This window comes from Aquarana catesbeiana, linkage group LG02 (genome assembly GCF_042186555.1).
Source record: "Aquarana catesbeiana isolate 2022-GZ linkage group LG02, ASM4218655v1, whole genome shotgun sequence".
Lineage (NCBI taxonomy): Eukaryota > Metazoa > Chordata > Amphibia > Anura > Ranidae > Aquarana > Aquarana catesbeiana.
In genome coordinates, this window is record NC_133325.1 from 430161191 (window position 1) to 430182779 (window position 21589).

Sequence of the window (21589 nt, forward strand, 5' to 3'; positions counted from 1 at the left end):
GACCGGGGACGTAACCGACATTACACTCTAGCTAATAAATGTGGACAACACCTTGCGAGGGTTCTTCATCCTCTTCCCCCACGCCGACCTGTACATCTGACCAACAAAAAATTAGTAATCCCAATGGCATTTCTGATGCATTTAAACAATATTACTCAAATCTATACAATCTCCACACCTCAAACGGGGCGACCACTACGAACGACACACACCTATCCCACATGCAGGACTACATTTCTAACACAGCCCTACCACAACTAAACCCTGAACAGGCATCTGCCATGGACGACCCTATTACAGTAGCAGAATTTACTGCCGCAATCAAGAGCCTGAAAACTGGTAAATGCCCAGGTCCTGATGGGTTTTCCCCAAGATTTTATAAAGCCTTTGCTCAACATCTTACCCCACTGTTAGCGCATTTAACTCTATAGATGATACCCATTTCCCCTCCAGAGACCTACTAGCAGCTAATATCTCGGTAATACCCAAGCCTGGCAAAGACCCCTCTGTAGTGTAGTAGCTATCGCCCAATTTCACTCCTTAACCTCGATATTAAGCTTTACGCCAAAGTCCTGGCAAATCGCCTATCTCCTATCTTACCTTCACTCATTCATAAAGATCAGGTGGGATTTGTCCCGGGTCGAGAGGCCAGGGATAATACCACAAAAACCATTCACCTCATTTCCTATATTCAAAAACATAATTTAAAGGCATGCCTGCTCTCGTTTGATGCAGAGAAGGCCTTTGACCGGGTCAACTGGGATTTTTTGCGCCTCTCCCTACAACAGATAGGCCTTGACTCCACTTTTGTGTCTAGGGTCATGGCACTATACTCACGTCCCTCGGCGTCAGTCCTGGTCAACGGTTCCTCCTCCGCCTCATTCCAAATTTCAAACGGCACGCGACAGGGCTGCCCCTTGTCTCCCCTCCTTTTTGTCTTGGTGATCGAACACCTAGCCCAGGCCATTAGACAAAATCCATCCATAGTAGGAATCCAGACACCCTCATCTGAACATAAACTTTCGCTTTACGCGGATGATTTATTAGTCTACATTCAACAACCTCATATTACTCTGCCCTCACTGATGCAGGAATTTCGCAGGTTTGGACAGTTTAGTAATTTTAAATTGAACATGTCTAAGACTGAGGCCTTAAACATATCCTTACCTCGAACTACCCTTACCCAACTACAGCCTAACTTTCCCTTCCAATGGGGTTCCAGGGGCATCTCTTATTTAGGGATCACGATTCCTGCTAATCTCTCCGATTTATATGCTCTAAACTATATACCCCTCCTAACCCGAGTTAGAAAGGAATTGGAATCCTGGAACTCCTCTGCATTGCCTTGGTTTGGGCGTATCAATACGTTGAAAATGGACACCTTGCCAAAATTACTATATTTATTCCAAACCGTTCCTATTATGGTCCCTAAACACTTTTTTACATCTCTTCGCTCTATGTCCATACGATTCATATGGCAAAATGGTATGTCCCATATTCGTCACAACCTACTTACATACCCCAAAACACAGGGCGGAGTAGGCCTACCTGACTATGAGCTATACCATAGAGCTGCACTGTTATCCCGGGTCTTAGAATGGTTCCCTCGCCCTTTCCCCAAAGCGTCCATCATGGTGGAACAAGATTTATCCGTTCTTGATCTCAGGGCCTTGCTTTGGGGATATGGACGACATTTACACTCACTCTCCTCTACTTCCCCACTGACGATTGCAGCATTCAATTTCTGGTACAAGAAAGGTATACAGTCTCTACTATCCTCAGACCCTTCACCACTCACTTCTTTATTTGACCACCCAGCACTTCCTCAAGATAAAGGTTCTAACACACTAGGCCCTTATTCCCATTCTACGTGGCCTGTAGCGGGTTCATTTGTGAACCCTACCTCTGGTGCACCCATCCTACCAAACACGCAAGGTAATTGGCTCACAGCCCTCCGTATATCCTCTTTTTGCTCTGATTTATTCTCTTCCTCTCAAATTCACAGACCTTTAACGGAATTCGAACAGCTGTGCTCTCTTACGGAAACTCCCATACACTTACTTTCTACCTCATACATGCTGCAGAATATACTGCTACATAACCGACCCCCCTCATATACCAGGAGGTGGTCCACGGAGCTGGGAAAGGAACTTCATTCAGAGGACTGGCAAAAGTCATATTATTTCACGCACAAATCTTCAATATCCTGCTATACCCAGGAGAAAAATTTTAAACTTCTTTCCCAATGGTACAGGGACCCTCAATCCCTTAACAAAATTTTCCCCTCTGTCCCATCTTCATGTTGGAGGTGTGGCTCAGAAAACGGAAGTTACTTACATATATGGTGGGACTGTTCATTTATTCAACCACTATGGTCCCAGGTTTTTTCCATTTACAGTAGTCTCTATGACCAACCTATACCACCTTCCCCAGAAATTGCATTACTATCCATGCTTCCTGGTTCTATTACCTCACAGAAGCGCTCTCTTTTGCGCTTTTTCTTATCGGCTGCCAGGCAGATCATACCCTTATTCTGGAAAACCACCACTAGACCCCCACTTGCCTTATGGGTTTCGACGATGAATGACATTATGCGCATGGAGGAGAGGATAGCCATGGATAACGATACTTTTGATAAATTCAAAACTCTTTGGCTTATCTGGATTGAATACTCTACATCGGACGCCCTGAAAACCTTATTGACTACCCAAGGTTAGATACAGATACTCACCTTTACTACTCCATGCTCACACTGTCGCGCCGAGGTCTGCTCCACGCCCCCCCCCCCCTGTACCCTGTCCCTCTTTTCTTTTTTCCACCCACTTTTCTTCTCTTTCTCTTCACCTTCCTGAACTCTAATACTACCTCATAGTCAGTGGTTATAGTCTTTCCATTAATCTATACGTCTTCATAGACAGATCATTACTATATAATATTGTCGGATAACGAGGGTCTCCTATCCTACAAGATTTAATCCAACATTGTACAATGAAATAGGATATATCCAGTAATGTCTTTGTTATTGATAGCTGACTACCAGCCTTTTTGTAAAAATGTTCTTTAATATTGTTAATAAAAACATATTTGACACTAAAAAGGCATCTACAGCAAAACACAGTGCTCGAGGTATATCTGCCCTGCTTTGAGCAGGATCCTCCTCTTGATTAGGCCTGTCAGGCCGTCTGACCTGATCCTTTAAGGACTGGCAGACTCCAATTGCTGTGACAGCTGGCTGAATAGCTGAACTGGCCAAAGAAAAGTAAGCCCTTAATAGTGACTCTTGTCAACGGGGTCCTTCAAGCCCTGTGCGTAATTCACCGGACGAGTTAAGTTCTTGTTTAAGGAAGAGACAGCCGCATTTACAGCTGGCATGAATGAATAACTTGTATAGCGCTACATACGTGAACTAAATCGCCTCAAGGCGCTTTTGCCGCCAATGTTCATCTGGGTTTTCAGAAGAGATGGGTCTTGAGCTTCTTCCTGAAGGCCAGATGTTTTTTTTCTGAGCAGATGTCCGCGGGTAGAGCGTTCCATAACAAAGGTCCTTGGACTGCGAACCTTCGTTCGCCTTTTGATTTATAACAGGTCTTGGGGATGTGGAGGAGGTTCTGATTAGTTGACCGGAGGAAGTGACCTGGGGTATAGTGCTTTATTTTGTCGCAGAGGTATTGCGGGGCTTTTCCTTGTGTACTGTACATTTGTGAGTGAGGCAGAGCGTCTTGAATGTAACCTGGTCCTTCACGGCTAGCCAATGGAGGGTCCTCAGGGATGGGGTGATTGACTCCCAGGGTTTTTTTCCCCCCCATTTACCAGTCTGGCTGCTGTGTTCTAGACGACTTGTAGACGTGAAATTTGGTATTTGGGATGTCTTAGAGGGAATTTGCGTAGTTGAGTCGGGAATTGATGATTGTTCCAACTACTACTGCTGTATCTCCTTCCTTCCAAGGATGGTGAGTGGTGTGGACGTCGTGCCAGGGTTTTTGTTTCGGTTTGCATGGAGGAAGAGGAGTTCTGTTTTGGATATCTTGAGTTTGAGGGAGCTCTCCGTCATCCAATCGTTGATCAATGAGAGACAGTTCTCCAATGCATGGTATTGGTCTTTTTGTTGGTGATGCGTAAGTAGAGTTGGATGTCATCAGCATAGGATTGATAAAGCAGGTCCTGGTTGCTGATGATTTTGTGGAGTGGGCGGAGATAGATGTTAAAGAGCACGGGCAACAGGGGTGATCTTTGAGGGACTCCGCATATAATTTTAAGTGCTTCCGAAGTGAAATCTCCTAGTTTCACTTTCTAGGATCGGTTCTCTAAGGAAGGATGCGAACCAGGGCAGGTCTGAATCTGCAACTCTGGCATTTCTGTGAGACGAGTGAGCAGGGTTTTGTGGTCTACTGTGTCGAAAGCTGCACTGAGGTCCAGCAGCACCAGGAGACACGATTCTCCCTCACCTGCTGCTTCGAGGGTGTCATCCCAGATTTTGAGGAGTGCAGTTTCTGTCCCGTGGCCCAAGCGGAAACCAGATTGTAGTGGGTCCAAGAGTTTATGGGTGTCCAAATGGGGTTGTAGCTGTTGTACTACTGCTTTCTCGATAATCTTGGAGATGGTGTTGAGGCTTGCGACAGGTCTGTGGTAGCTTGGGTCTTTGGGATCGAAGTTAGGCTCCTTTAGGAGGGGTTTGATTGTGCTCTGCTTGAGGGAGGTCGGAACGATTCCTTCTTTAAAATGACTGGTTTATGAGGTAATGTTATGATGGGTGCCAAGATGTCGGTACATTCTCATTTGGCATGCTCCATTTCTGAACAAACTTTTCCTCCATGGGATGTAAAAGCGAAAACCTCTGGAGAGGAATGAAAATGTTGTCAGGATGTTAGCAATCAGCATACACCGCCTGGTACAACAGTGGGTGCAAGGGGAAAGCCTGTGGGGCCTGAGGAAGCCTGCAGGAGGTAACTTAAAGGCAGAACGAACCATCTCAGTAAGAGTCTGGATCAAAAGCCTCTGCGACTGAGAGGCTGATACCAACTGGACATCTTCTGGCCCAGATTGCTCAGAAGCCGATTCATCTGTCAGGCCCTTCACACAATCCTTGGCATTTAGCTTTTCCCCCATCATCAACCCATTCCTGTTCCAAGTTAGGAGGATCAGGGGAGGGGGATCTGTCACGCTTCTTGCCACCCCGCAAGATGCATGCCAGCAATCCTCTCCTCTAACCTGGCTAGGGCTGAGGACAGATCATCCCTGGTGATAAAGGCTGAAGCAGCAGCGTTGACAGTAGGCACCATACCAGACAGGCGCAGCGGCTCCGATTCCCGTAAGCGTTTGGTCTTTCAGGGAATACAACACTAGGGTTACGGCTAGGCTCTTCAAGAGCTGCCGACGACACAGATGTGCCCTTCCCTGTAGTGTTAGTCCCGCTCCTCTTTTTTGAAGACATTGCAAGCCACAAAAAAGGGAGTACCTGAGTTTATAATTTACACACCCCAGAAGGGAGACCCTATAATAGGGCTCACCAAGCCTCTATGCAACAATAATGCTAACCAACACCTGCTGACTCACGTGACTCGGGTAAGGAGAAATGAACTGCTGAAAGTGATTAGTTCAGAGCCTACTGTGTGTCTCACAGCTGTCCCCTGGAAGCACCATGTCAGTCATTCTCTACTTAAACAAAATGTTTGTGCCCCGGGACGCTCATATGTGCATATGTGAGCACACACCTGCGTGGTACCGGCGAACGTGCGCGGTTGTATTCGCACATGATGCAAATCTTCGCGCGCCAAGATTAGGCTACAGCTAATGCGCGGCTCTGAGTGCACACAATGTCTGTGGCAAAGCCTCGTTCGCCATGGCCGCCAAAAGCTGCGAACATTCGTGCACTCTGGCGAACGCTAGGGGTGCAACGGATCGTCATCGATCCGTGACCCGTACGGATCAACCTCCGCGGATCGAGACACGGAGCGATCACTTGTAACAAACGGCGTCATGTCATGACGCCGGTTCCTCTCTCCCCTCTGTGTACTGATCTGTACAGTGGAGGGGAGAGATCGGATGGCTGCAATGCCCTGCTGCAATACTCTGCAATGCCATGCCCTGACAATAGTCTGCCATGCCCTGACAATAGTCTGCCAATACCCTGCCAATATACCCTGCCAATAGGGAGATTGTGGATATTACATTGGGGGAGATTTTTTTGTTGTTGATCCGAACCGTGACTCCTGATCCGAGGAACGATCCGAACCGTGAGTTTTTAATCCGTTGCACCCCTAGCGAACGCACGTGCGCCATGCCGAACCAAGATGTGCAATCTCGTGCGCGGACAATCCATAAGAACCATCATGGCGGGTTACCTCACTTGGGGACCTTCAACAACTGGGTACCCTTTCATGTTTTAGGGTCCACACCCTTGGACCTGTACAGCACACTGCAGGAATGCCTTAGCTCTGTGGTGTCCAAGATTCCATTACGCAGGGTCCAGCACCCGAAGGTCGGGTTACAGGCAAAACCTTGCAGGATCCTTGCCTCTTCTTTGCGAGGCTCGGGTACTATTTAAGCATATAAGCGTCACTTCAGATGGATCCGATCAGTCAATCCCTTGATTCATTTAAAGTGGAGTTCCGCCGAAAGAGAAAAAAAAATTTAAAGTCAGCAGCTACAAAATGTGTAGCTGCTGACTTTTAATAATCAAACACTCACCTGTCCCACGGTCCAGCGATGCGGGCGTATGAGGCCCCGCTCCTCTCCACGGCGCCGGCATTCTTACTGTGGGTGCCCGGCTGGTGCTTCTGGGACCTGTGATGTGTCCCAGAATATTGCAGGGAGGGGGGGGGGGGGGGGGGGGGGGAGAGGAACTTCCTTCCGGTGCCGCGGAGCCTCGGGAGGAAGTGGGAGCTGGGTGCCTCTAAAAAGAAGCGTTTTGGGACTAAAGACCTGGAGCTCTGGAGAGCTCAAACAAACGTGCCCATCCACCTTGCAGACACTGGTAAAAAACTGAAGTATGGGAGGGGTTATATAGGGGCGGACTTCCTGTTTAAGATTTTGTCTACCAGTGTCCATTCGCATAGAGATGGTGTATAACCCAGTAAGTAATGAATAGTAGCCTTACTCTGTGTCCCGTGACGTATGATAAAGAAATGTTCCTTAGTTTGTCCCTCTACTCGGGCACAAGCTATTGTAAACAATAGAAGCTGCATGTAAGGTCCCAAGTATAATCCTGCTTCAAAGAAACAACTGGAAAAGGTAAGTGTGTGAATGGGAACACATGTTATAAAACATATCTAATTTAAAAGAAATCAAATTTCTTCGTAAATTAAGGCCAAAATGTATTCTGTTACATATCTATTAAAAAAACAAAAAAACTTCATAATAGGTGTTCATCAGTTGGTTTGTGTAAAAGTTATAGCCTCTACAAATGATAGTATATATAATGGAATTTTCATACATTTAGTTTTTTTATACTAGTAATGGCAGCAATCAGCGACTTATAGTGCGGCGGGGAATCTAACACTATCACCACCAGTGACACTAATAGTGATCAGTGCTAATATTAAACACTGTCACTGTACTAATGACACTGACTGGGAAGGAGTTAACATTTAGGGGCAAGCAAAGGGTTAACTGTGTGCCTAACAATGTGTAATGCTTTTACTGAGCCACGTGCCTGTTTTTTCACCCTGCTTTGTAGGGAGAAAAAAAAAAACTGACACATCGCTGCTGTCTACCATTTCTGTCACTTGCTCAGCCGATCCCGGTAATAAATCATTGGCCGGACACGCTGATCGGCATGTGCTGTAGCACAATGACAGCACAATTGGGGCGGCGGGGCGTGGGCCCCCTACCTGGAGATGCCAGATCACGTACATGTATGTGATCTGGTTCAGGGAGGCCGCCCTGCCGCAGTATAAGTGCGGTGGGTGGTCCTGAAGTGGTTAACCATTTACCAACATCAATGCTGTTGCTACTGGGTATAGAGTCAAATGCCCCTTACGCCAAGCACGTTTTATTGAAAATATCTATCAAATTTATGTACTGCACAGGTGCACATACAGTATACAATGTTTTCAATATATAAGAGAGATAAAATAGTCCTACACTTGCAAAAAAAAAAAAAAAAAAAAACACCACACGCTCTTTAAAACTTGAGTAAAAAGTATAAAAACTATAATCAATTCACCTCATTTGGATGCTTCCGATGATACTCTTTAATCAATTTGAGTCTATTGTAGAATTCGCCAAACTCGTTAGGGCCAGATATTGCAGTCAGTTCCTCTTTTCTTAATCTATAAAACAAAAAAACGTTGTCAAAATCACCTTAACAACTAATCAACTAGCAATTATTTAAAAATTATTCTCACCCATCTTTATCTTCATACAAATCCCTTAAATTTGAGCTGACGTCCATGAACCTCTTAAAACAAAAAGACACACACACACAACACATTAGTGGGTCTGTGGAGCTGTAATATATATATATATATATATATATATATATATATATATATATATAAAGTTATAATACTGAACAGTACTTACATCCAGCATTGTTCGTGCTCTGTGATCTGAGTTGATCTGTTCACGGAACTGTAGTGAAAGAAACAATCATTATTGAACGACCGATACAAGAGAAAGTATATTGCAATCACTGTAGCTACTGGGCCTTCTCACTGGAAATGAGTAGTAAGGACCCAGTGTCATCAATACCAATAACAGAAATCAGCTGTATAGTATTTTTTACAATATTCTTCTCATATTTTATATTTTTTGTTGCTTCCAGTTAGTCATGTTTGAGAAGTGGGGAGGGGCTGCAATATGAACGGAGCTTGCATTCTCTGACATAGCTCCACTCTAAGGCTGCCCATACACTTTTGCATTTTAAAGCAGTACATTAACATTTCAGCTGTCTACAAGTGGTTTGCAACAAAATGCACCTTCCGCAGGGACAAATGGCTGCACATATAAAATGCATCTAAATGCATTGCACAAAAACTCTGAAGTGTGAATGCAGACCAACTGTGGGTACGGGAGAGTAGAATTTTGTTTGAAAAATGTAATTTACCAAAACATCCACTCGATTGTCTAAGGGTTAGTGGGGTCAAGTCAACGTTTATCTCCAACTGAACATTTGATGGAGCGGAGTGACATTTTTTTCTGTGAACAAACGAAGTTTTATAGCTGATCTCCAGCTTTACTTGCACTTTAGCTAGTTTGTTTGGGCCAAGCCGACGCAAACAAACTATATCCTACACTGGGTGCTCTATATAAACTATATGTAGCATCAGCTACATATGGTATACAGCCTTGTGTTGCAAGTGTAAATCAAGACCTTGAAGCTCAGAAACATACAAAGCTTCCTCTGATTGGCTGAGGCAGAGATCATGACATCATCCCTCGCCTCTGCCTCAGCCAATCAGAGAAATTTTTGTATTCATTTACAGGATACAAAGCTTCCTATGAATAGCTGAGCCCAGCTCAGCCCGACTATTTTATTTCGGGAGTGGGATGGGAAGGTCCTAGTCCAACTGCTGGAATACAGCGCTGTATACCATATGCAGCTGAGGCTACATACAGTTTTTACAGTGCACCTGTTAGTTTTTAGAAATAGTTTGTTTGGCCAGCTTGCCCAAACTTATTAGCTAAAATGACAATAAACCTGGAGTTAAAGAAGTTGTAAACCTCTGGGAAAAAAAAACCCTGCAAGACAAAGGCATAATGAGCTAGTATGCATCGCATTCTAGCTCATTATGAAATACTTATCAGAACGATGCCCTCAATCGGCATCAGCACTCTGAGTACATGGCGGACATCTTCCACTGGAGTTACTTTCGGGTTCGCGGCTCCGGCACTGTGACTGGCCGGAGCCTCGACAACGGTCACGGCAGGAGTCCTGAAGAAACAGCACCAGCGCCCCGTTTCTTCAGTGCACATGCGCCAATGACGTCGGCAGCAGCACATAAACTGAACATCTCCTAAACTGTGCAAGTTTAGGAGATATTCAAGGTACCTACATATCAACAAGTATTAGGTGCTTAGAGAAGAAAAAAAAAAACGTTCTGCTGGCTACATCAGTTCACAGTAAAACGTGTAAAGCTTCACATACCCAATACAGTCTTTGAAGCATTTTTATGAGATTTCATAACTATGGAATAAGGATATAAGGAATTATAGCCCAATTAAACTTTCAAATTTAAATTAACAAAATACATTCCAGGGGCATCAAAACAAAAAGATGTCCAGGAAAAAACCCCTGGGAAGCGCTAAACGGAACCACTGATTGGAGATGCAGGTGGCAAGTGTGTATGCTGAGGCGAAATGGTGGACGGTGGATCCCCGAGTAATTGATCCCCGCTGATTCGTGAGCTGCTTATTGGCTCTGACTTCCTCCCCAGCGCGGACGGCAACCACCTCTCACCTACCTACATCTCCAGGAGCCTCCAGCATAGCACTGCGGCCCCTCCCTTCAATCTGGAAGCCGCCAAGCCGGGAGAGCATAACTGCAGCTATCACAGCAGCATAAACAAGCCATACCGAGGTACAGCTGGCACTACGCAGGAGGATGCCTCATAGTGAGTCTTTGCCTTGTTATCTTATGTGGTGGAGGAGTATATTGCCATTTATTGTTTACATTTCCTTGCTTGACTATATACTGTTTTTAAAAACCTACTGTTTTTTTTTTCCCTTTTACACACCTGTTGGTGCTTCTGGATTTCACCTCAGCATACACACTTGCCACTTGCAGCTCCAATCAGTGGTTTCGTTTAGGGCTACCCAGACATTTTTTCTTGGACTGTGTTTGTTTTAGCACCGCTCCTTGTGCCTAAATTCCCACACAGCTGCTCTATGGATCCCAGTTTATTACTGCACACTACCATGGAGGAAGGTTTAACCTAGTGCCTGTAGCGCCAGATTTTTGTTTGTAAACAAAAGGTGTGCAAAGTCCCTTACAGTAAGTTTACTTTACAGTCGTAAAAAAAAAAAAAAAAAAATGTATTCTGTCTATGTATTTCAGCAGTGCTTTTCATAATATATTATGGCGTCCATTCCTTTTTCTGGATTACCTAGTTGATCCTACCAGTTCCCCATCTCCAGGTTGAAATCTGACCATGCTAGCCAATCCGTGCTAGCTGGGTCAGTTTGTGCTCACCATCATGTCATACTCAGACACAGGCAGGCTGCGCAAGCGCGCAACCTGTATGTTCTTGTATGTGTTTGGCCACGCCTCCTGTACATCCCTCTGCTGTTTGGCAGCAGGTTTCCAGAGCCAGCCTTGCTGTGAATGGCTGTAAGTCCTCTGGGGGAAGTGACGTTATGCTGCTATGCATGTGTCTGCGTTCCATCACCCTGGAAATGCTGATGCTCAGCGGCATACGTCACTTCCAGTAATGACATACATGCCTCACGATTTAAAAATGCCCACCTGCAGGTCTGTGATCTGCCAAGTAAGGGAAAGTGATCATGTGACCTGCACATTAAAGCATTGATTAAGGTGCGCCCGCTGCTGCGTCTCAACTAATCAGGAGGGAGAGTCCTGGAAAACAGAGGCTCTTGTGCAACATCGCTGGATCGAGATGGGGGGATGCTGCACACAGGTTTTTTTAACTTAATGTACAGAAAGCACTAGGATTAAAAAAACAAACAAACAAAAAAAACTGCCTTTAGAACCACTTTATTTATGAACATACGATAACTTACCTTTACAAACACTTTAATATTAGCCACAGCCGGAGTAGAAAAGTATGTCCTGCCAGCCAGCTGCACGATGGGGACCCTTGCTCTTCGTGGGGAAGGCAGTGGGTTCTTTACAGAAGGCTGACACAACCCTTGCTGAGAGCTCTCCAATCAGAATGAACTTTGCCGATTACAAAGCTAAAGCTCTAATGCCTTGTACACACGATCGGAATTCTTGTCGGAAAAAGATATGATGCCTTTTCCGACGGGATTCCGCTCAAGTTTGCCTTGCATACACAAGGTCACGCAAAAGTTTGCTGAAATTACGACCGCCAAGAACGATGTGACGTACAACACTACGACGAGCCGAGAAAATAAAGTTCAATGCTTCTGAGCATGCGTCGAATTGTTTCCGAGCATGCGTAGGAATTTTGCGCGTTGGAATTGCCACAGACGATCGCATTTTCGGATAGGAACTTTTCCCGACGGAAAAATTGAGAACATGCTCTCAATCTTTTGCTGGCTGGAATTCAGCCAGCAAAAGTCTGATGGAGCATACACACGGTCGCATTTTCCGACGAAAAACTAATCGGTCTTTTGCGGGCCGAAATTCCAATCGTGTGTACGCGGCATAACTTGGTAAGGGGTGCATCCAACCTCTGTAGAGAGACCACTACTTCACCTCAAACAGCAAGGGCCCCACTCTGCAGCTGCTAGCAGAAGACCAGCTTTTCTACTGAGGCTGTGGCCTCTAAGAAAAAAAACTAATGCCCCGTACACACGGTCGGATTTTCCGACGGAAAATGTGTGATAGGACCTTGTTGACGGAAATTCTGACCGTGTGTAGGCTTCATCACACATTTTCCATCAGAATTTCCGACACACAAAGTTTGAGAGTTTGCTATAAAATTTTCCGACAACAAAATCCGTTGTCGGAAATTCCGACGCACAAAGTGCCACGCATGCTCAGAATAAATTAAGAGACGAAAGCTATTGGCTACTGCCCTGTTTATAGTCCCGACGTACCTGTTTTACGTCATCGCGTTCAGAACGATCGGATTTTCTGACAACTTTGTGACTGTGTGTATGCAAGACAAGTTTGAGCCAACATCCGTTGGAAAAAATCCATGGATTTTGTTGTCGGAATGTCCGATCAATGTCCGACTGTGTGTACAGGGCATTAGATTTTGCACACCTTTTTGCTTTCATGTACGTGGAATAGTTCTGGTGACAACCTCACTTTGGAGGGATTTTCTCTCACTTCCTGTTTTGGCTATGGGACAGGACGAGAGGGGGAAATCTCCCAAATGGGACAGAGATGGCAAAAAATAAATAAAATAAACAATACCATTGTTATAGCCCCCCCCACTTTACTCAAAATGAAAAAAGAAAATTACTTTAAAAGTAAACTAACCAATCAGGACGGTCCTTGGTGGCAGGGGGTTGTGAGATCAGGTTGTAATATGCGTAAGGGCCAGTTCACACCACATGCAGTCCAGTGCATTTTTGTTCTGCATGAAAAACGCATGGAAAGTAGGTTATATGGTTTCCAATGACACAGTTCACACCAGTGCGGTCAGTTCCAGAAAAAAAAAAGTAAAACATGCTACATTTTTCCTGCACTGAAATGCAGTAAAACCCATCAAAAACACACAGGTACGCAAACGCACTGGACCCTTTAGGGGAAAAAAAAAACGCACCTGGAATGCATCTGGAAACGCATCAAGAAAACGCATCCGTAACGGATCTGGAGTGCGTTTTTTTGTGGTGTGAACGGACCCTCAATGTTCACTCAGGTTACATGTATAAAGTAAACGTAATGTGCATACAACATGCAGATATGATAACCCCAATCCCCTCCATAGAAGTTCTTACCTCAAAGGGGAAAAGGGTATTCCTATGGGGCCCGATTACACACAGTACTGCCTGTGGCCCTCCATTCCCTAAATACACTTTCCAGTAACTCTGAATGATAACAGGAGATAACACACTGTACATTGCAAACATAAGGCTCATTTCCAGGCCCCCAGTACACCAGCCCTGTACACAGCCGGCGCCCCCCACCACCTCTGCACACACACCAAACCTCACCGTGGCTTTTTTCGCCATCATCTCCTTGGTCATGACGTCCATGAGTCGCTCTTTTTCCTCATGGTAGCGCCGCTGCTGCTCTAACATAGTCTCCATGTTGGAAGAAGCCCGATCCGGAAGTGGAGTGTTCTGTAAAGAGATTCCCCTCGATTGAGAGAACCAAAAACTTTAGTTCCGCGCTTTGAGTTCCTCCAAGCAGAGAAGGGTAGGATGCCGCAGCGCCATCTGCTGGTGACTGGTATCGTGTGTGTCTGCACTGCGTTAAAAAGGAAAGAGTAGGGTGCAGCAAGCGCCCTCTGCTGGTGATTGTCTGGCTTGCACGCAGTGAACGAAGATAGGTGAGAGCCCACGGCCGCCCTCTGCTGGTGACTGGCAGAGTGTGCCTGCACTGAAGGGAACCTCTGAGAAGGAATTCATACGTGGAAATGTCCTTAATTTATTTAAAGTGGATATAAGGTCTCATGCAAAAAGGAATCAGATTACATGTGTCCAGAGGTTTGGAGCTCATTTCTAAAAGCATCTGGAAGCAAATGCATGGCTCCTGATTTCGAGGGTTTGTCCCTGATTTGGAGCAATGTCCCTCTTTCCCCGTAATTCGTCCCTCATTTTGGTCTGATCTATATAGTTGTATATAAAATGCACTTTTTATCTTTCAAAAAGTGTTTCCCAGAACTAAACATTTCATCCAAATTCTAAATTGCTGCATTTTTCAATTTTAAAATCCAATATAACGGAATAATAGTGGTAAAAAAAGGACTGTAATTCACCTTTTTTTTTGTTTTTTCCCCTTTAAGGGAGGGGGTGGCAGGGGGCGTGTCCTATGCCTACATACGTTTGCTAGTAGGTGTCCCTCATTCCCATCTCAAAATGTTGGGAGGTATGCAAATGTAGCACCCTCTTAGTTTGCTAGTTGTTAGGTAAATTTAGTTGGCTCCCCTGTAGGCAGAGAAGCAAGGGTTAATTGTGTTTAGGAGGCTGTGTAGTGCTTCACAGGCTGTGGCCCTGTTACCCATGTCTTCTAGAACTCTCTGGATGTTTCCAGAACATAGTGGGTGGGTGGGGGACAGAGGCTGCAGCCTGAATATTTATGAAGCTTTCACCAATCCCTGGGAAGGTGGGCCTAGAAGGTGGGGAAGCAGCCCATAAATATTGTGATGCCTGGCAGTCACTCTGAGGGCAAAGCCCAGGGTTCAGCCAACTGGAGGTGACCCCCCAGGGCAGAGAGGAGAAGGAAGAGAGAGAGAGAGGGGGGCGAAGAGAGCTCCAGGAACTCACCCAAGTTAGGTCTCAGCTAGGCTTAGCTGCAGACTCCTAGCCAAGCCAGAAGCAGCCTGTCCTGCAGAAGGCCAAGACAGCCGCCCACTGGAATCTGGGTGCTTCTTAAAGTGGAACTTTAGTCAGAAATTAAGTCCTGGTAGATCACTTCAGGCTGGCCCCTTTTGCAGGTATAGCTATGTAAAACATTAAAGGGTAAGTTAAAAAAAAATCTGTAAGGTGAACTTACACAGAACCCCCTCCTTGCCCCCCAGTCCTGCTGACCAGGAGCGTGGCGATCACCCGCTAGGAGACATTCGGTCGCCGCCTGACCGGTCCAGGGCTTACAAATCCCCCACAGCTTAATCTCCAAAATGTATCTCATCAGTAGCTATGTTAGGGAGCATTCTAATTGGTCGGCGCTGACCAATCAGAACCCCCATAGCCTGTCCTGTAACCACGGGCGAAGAGGAGAGAAGGCCGCAGGGATTTCAAATCCCCCGACCGATACAGCTGCGATACGAGCTGTCAGTGCAGGGGATCGCTAGACTCCAAAATAGCGGGACAAGGGGTGGGGGTGGGGTGGGGGATGGGTTCCAGTGTAAGTTTACCTTACAGATTTTCTATAAAGGTGAACTTACACTTAAAAAATAAATGCCTATACTGTTTTAGGCCTCATTCACACCATGGTGCAGAGACGTCAGTCTTTCTGCACGCGTTCTGCAAGGGCACAGAAAAACAATTGTTCTCTGTGTGCGCTGTTCATACCACAACACTGGTATCACATGCAGATTTTTTCTGCATGGGAAAAAAAACTGACATGACATCAACATTGTTGTGAATAGGGCACATAACTGACGCGCATGAAAACTGATGGAAACTGTTGTGAAACAGATGTCGGTTTTCCCATCAGTTTCCATCAGGTTTCATGCACTTATGATGTAAATGACCCCTAAAAGCCAGTGATAAACTGTTCCACCCTGTTCTGCACATGCTCAGTTGCTCTCTAATTTTAGGCACTGCTGAGCTTGTAGAGGCCAATCTGCTGACAGCCCTAAAGCGGAATTAAACCCACCTATCCTTTAGGCTGCATTCACACCTGAGCGTTTCCCTTTGAGGCAGAAAGTCGCGCGTTTTTATCTGCATTTTTGCCGCAATTTTCACAGGTCAAAAAGTCACCAATGTAAAAAGCAGAAAAACACCTGTAATCTGCCCAAAAAGTAGCTCATGTACTTTTTTGAGCTTCAGGCGTTTTGCTTCAGGCTACAAAATGCTCAGATGTAAACAGGGGTTATTTAAATGAATGGGATTTTGCTTGTTGGGCGTTTTTTTGGGCGTTTTACAAGCTGAAAACGTTCAGGTATGAATGCACCTTACAGGCCAAGGAAGTGGCTTCTGTCTGATCTTCAAATGCCATGGTGCTGCACATGTGATCAGTTATGACACCAGCCATTTGATGGTTTGACAGTTTGGTTGAGAACACAAACAAATGTACCAGTTAGCAATCCAGGAATGTAACTATTTTTTAAAGCCATTAAATCAATGGGTTTAGTTCTGCTTTATGGTTTACTGCTGTTCAGGGGCTCTGGGTTTAAAGTGCTTCTAAACTCTAAAGTCAGAATTTTTTAAAAATTAAAATAACAAACATGTTATACTCAGTGGTATTGCACAGAGTGACTCCGATCCTCCTCTTCTCAGGTCCCCAGCGGCGATCTTGGCTCCTCCTCTTCTTTGATTGTCCCCATAGCAAGCCGTTTGCTATGGGGACACATATGGGGACACATATGGGGCACATGGTGTGTGCTCACTCCATAGACTTACACAGCGGGACTTAGGCCCACCACCCACTTCCTCTTCACTGCATTTGATTTATAGCAGCAAGAGCCAATGACTCCTACTGCTGTTTGAATGCTGTGTATAGAAATTGGGACTACAATTATAAAGTACAGTGTTCCTCAGGTATTTCTATGCATCGCATGTACCCTTTAGTGCCCAGTGTTATCAACTGATGTTATGTTTGTGAGCCAAGCTAAAGGGATTGTGGGATGAGTAGTTCCACAGATTGATAATTGCTTCGCATGATCCTGTACCTGGACTACATATTCCAGGGATCTTTGCTGCCATCGGAGAGATTGCTGGGTGGAACTATATAAGAAGCCAAAGCCCTGCCCTGTGCTCTCTTCCTCCTGGGCCTAACGCGAGACAGACCTCTCCATGCATGGTAAGAGAGAGGTCGCGGCCTACCACGTAATGTACAACATTCCAACCCGGATGAAAGGGGCCTAGCACTGTTTGCTGTTCATTGGACATCAATCCAGCACCACTTCAATCACCTGCCAACCTGTGTTCTAAGCTACGCATCGGGAGATCGAAACGGAAGATCCGCTGCACGTGTGTCGCTACAGGGCATGCTGTCCGGAGGGCATTGAATTGGCCTGGTCATTGGTAAGAGTGCAGTTGTCCACCTTTACAAATCCTTTTTCTCACGGTTTCACTGGGACACTTTGCACAGACATCTTTACTTTGGGAATGCTTTATTGAACCTATCTTGAACACTGTGCATAGACACCTTTAGCTTCTACCATTTCAAGAAATCTTATTGCTTGCTAATACACCTTATTGGATACAATTAATGAGCTCTTACATGCCGGTGAAGACCATCAGATCTGCAATGGGGACATTGCTGTGATTATTGCTACAAGGGTCCTTTTACCATTGCTATTAAGTCTGACCTCTCATTAGGGTTAAAGGTTCATAGGCTGGCCGAGGTTTCCCCTTTAGAAGTTTGTCAGTATAGCCATTTAACTTTGTTTATCCTTTCAGGTGCAAGCAGTATTTCTCTGTACATGTGTGTATAATAGACTGTTTACCTGCAAATATCTTGACTTGTGTTATTGGGAGGAATTCCTTTGCTGAGTTGGCGCTGTTGCCTAAAACTCAGCAGATCTATTACCTCCTCTTTGTGACAATATCTTCTTTGAACTGTCCTAGTAAACATTATCAGTATATAAACGCACAGAGTTGTCTGACTTATTGCTTTAAGGTGGTGCAAAGATGTCTGAACCCAGAGTGTCAGGTGGGTTGGAATGTTCATCAGGTCATGGCAGTTCAGATGAGCAGGTAAATCCAAGCAGCTCCTTAGGGGGTCATGCTACATGTGTGAAGAGGAAGAGAGGGGAGAATAGATGCAGCCGTGCACAGCGCTGATCTTTTCTCTCCTCTCTTCCTCTTCGCACAGGGAAGGGAGTGGGGCACAGGGAAATTGAATTTTTACCTTGGTGCAAGCAATGCATTAAGGTAAAAAAACATTTTTAGATTTAATATCACTTTAAGCAAAATGGCAGCTTCCAGCAAGAAGAATGGGAGCAATGCTGGAGGGAAATTACAACACACACACTAATTTTGGTAACATAATTAACAATGTATGTTCCTTGCTAAAGAACATTATTTTTTATCAAGTTGGTATGGGTAAAGTTTAGACATGTGCACACTGTAATATTTCGTTTCGGAATTTCATTTTCGTCCGAAAAATAAATTTATTAAGTTACTCCCGAAATTCGTTTTTATCTATTTCGTTGTTCGTTAAAAATTGCATTCGTCCGAAAATCCAAATTTCGGTCGAATCTGTCATTGAAGGCTTATGGTGTCTGTCGAATGTTCAAAGAAGATTCGACGGAGCAGCTAAACTGTACGACGCCGTATAGTTTACTTGCTCTGTCGAATCTTCTTAGAACTTTCAACAGACACCATAAGCCAAAGTACATGTGTACTTAGTTCTAGCTATTTTACTGCTCCTCCTCTTTGGTTACAATCAGCCAATAACATTCATCATCATCATTATTTTTATTTATCTTTTCTCCCCTACGTCGAATCTTTTCTCCCCTACGTCGAATCTTTTCTCTCTATGTCGAATCTTTTCTCTCTATGTAGAATAATCTTGGACTAATAGAGTTAAGGTTAGGCACATTCGACCACAGGTTAGATGGACACAGATTGCTATTGTCATCATGTCGAATCTCTTATCTATATCGAACTGTTGTAGCAACAAAAATGAAAATAAAGCATTTGTTTATATCGGATCTTACATTTTTCGGATTCTGCACTTTCGTTATCGTTTGTTAAAACGATAACGAAAATACCTGAAATTCGGACGAAGGGGCGTGGCCTGGACATGGCTGTGTGAAGTTGTCTTTTACTTGAGCTCCCGGCCCCGGCCTTTCCTTACCGACAAAATCAGCATTTAAAACGGCATGCAATCGGCCAGAAGATACAGAACAAGAGCAGTACCTCGGGTGACCCGATCCAGCGCACCCTCCGGTGATATACACCGCTATTTCATCCAGAAACAGAGGGCTCCCCCCAGAGTGAGAGCGGCGGCACCACGAGGCTCCTCACGCAGTATTGCAACAGTGACACAAATCCGGAACGACGGGGAACACACTGCTGACACCCCTGCATCAACGGAACGTTCCCGCACTACAGCTCACGCTGAAATGGCAACCCCTGCACAAACTCCCGGGAACTACCAGGCAGACCAGGACATTCGGGCGCTCCTACAAGCCCTCCCCACTCGAACGGACATTGAAGCCCTTATCCTCCGGCTGGAGGAGACTCACCGCCGAGACATACAAGAAGTAAGGGATGATGTCACCACTCTGGCGGATAGCGTGACAACGGGAGAGGCGTCCTTCTGCACACTAGAAAACCGGGTGACGGAACTCGAGCGTTCCCGGGACCAGCATCGGGACACCGCCATTACCCTCCAGCTCCACCTAGAGGACATTGAGGACCGAAGCCGTCGGAATAACCTACGGCTCCGGGGAATACCAGAACGAGCAGATGTGGAGGACATAGAGGAGACGGTGCAGGGGATCTTCCGAATCTTCCTGGAGGACCCATCCAGCTTAATTGAAGTGGATAGGGCACATAGGGCTTTGGGCCCCAGATCGACAGACCCGGAGAGGCCCCGCGACGTTATTTGCAGACTGCTGCGTTACTCCCAAAAAGAAGCCATATTACGTAAAGCATGGGAGATGGGTGAGGTGATGCTACCTGACCTTTCCAGAGCAACACTAAGGCGCAGAGCCCTGTTAAGGCCCGTCTTGGATCTAGCCAAACAGAAGGGATTCTCCTACCGGTGGGGATACCCACTCGCAGTAACATTCCGAAAAGATGGGGCCGCCTTCACCCTGCAAACACAAGCGGACCTCCCCGCGCTGTTCCGTTTCCTTGATGCTGACCAGATTCATGTACCTGACTGGCTTCAAATACTACCGCGACCCTTAGGCAGATCCGGCGTATCAACGTACCGGGGACCGGTACCACCCCGCCAACAGAGGAACAGAAGAAGACAACGGGCTGCATCAGGAGAGGAGCAGCATGAGTAAGACGAACCCCATGAGACCTTGACAGCCTCCCACACATAGACCCATAGTTGACACTATCCCCATAGAACAACGCTATCACGGGGTGACACACTCATTAAGAGTTATGTGCATTGTCAGCGGGCACAACTTTAACCAACGACAATTACCGGTCCCCCACGCGAGAGGATTTCCCCCCCCATTCACTGCTTCAGCAGAGACTAAAGTCAAGGTCAGTACAAATACTGACCCTCCTCCACCCCACCCGCAGACCACGGCAATCTCTCCGTCGAACAGAATACTGTTCAGGGCTGGACTCAACCCTACTGCGGGGGAGAGGAGCAAATACCTATAAACATCAATCCAGGCGACAAGCAGCCATTTGCCACGTGTTAATGTGACTGAAGGACTACGTCAAGATGAGAAGAACATCCCCTGGAGCACGGGTGCATAAGGTCACTCATAACACCTGGAACCTAATGAGAAGGGGGTGGGGGAGGGGGGAGAGAAACAGGAGGGGGGGGAGGGGGGAAAAGGGGGGGGGAATGTGGGGGATATGCCTAGTCAAGGTTTAGAGTTATTTATCTAGAACGTTTGTCATAACCGCTCTACTGCTCCAAGTTTTACTGTTTATATGTTGGAATGATCTATACCATTCACTGCCTTAATATATATGTTATCCATTCTATAGAAATACTGTATGACGTTATTTCTTGTTAAGATGCCGTTACCAGATATGACACTAACAAGTGACTGGGACGGATGGAGGGCTCTGGGGGCTCACTTCCATGGCTCTGTTTATCCACCAACCCACATAGGCCTGCGCTCAGTACCCAGTAAACAACTGGAGAGCGCTTTAGCTACCTTTAGCTACACTAGCATTTTTCTCTTGACGCTGCACAATCTTGTGACAGCCTCCTAACAAACTCCCGCTTTCTTGGGATTGCCTACTCAATCCCACTAATCTACTTTTCCATCTATTCCCCTCCCTTCACCGTTTCTGTTCTCTCCACACACATACCCTCCTACCCTAAATCCACCTAGACTCACGAACATGGAAGTATTGAACATAGTCTCACTGAATGCAAAAGGGCTGAACATACCCGAAAAGAGACGTATGCTGCTTCATGACATGCAGCGCATGAAGGCAGACATCGTCCTCCTACAAGAGACACACTTTAGAGTAAATACTCTGCCAATTCTTAAAAACAGGTACTACCCCACGG

General features: G+C 45.7%; 1 protein-coding gene across 1 annotated transcript in view; it reads right to left on the minus strand.

Annotated features, from left to right (window-relative positions):
* SF3A3 (splicing factor 3a subunit 3) overlaps positions 1–13904 on the minus strand; it is a 51831-nt gene extending 37927 nt beyond the window's left edge. Inside the window, exons 1-4 of the mRNA XM_073615514.1 lie at positions 13747–13904; positions 8524–8571; positions 8346–8398; positions 8165–8270 (exon numbers count right to left, since the gene is read on the minus strand). Coding sequence (XP_073471615.1) covers positions 8165–8270; positions 8346–8398; positions 8524–8571; positions 13747–13842 — 303 coding nt within the window. The 5' untranslated portion in view covers positions 13843–13904. The remainder of the gene's footprint in view (positions 1–8164; positions 8271–8345; positions 8399–8523; positions 8572–13746) is intronic.
* Between the last annotated feature and the right edge of the window lie 7685 nt (positions 13905–21589).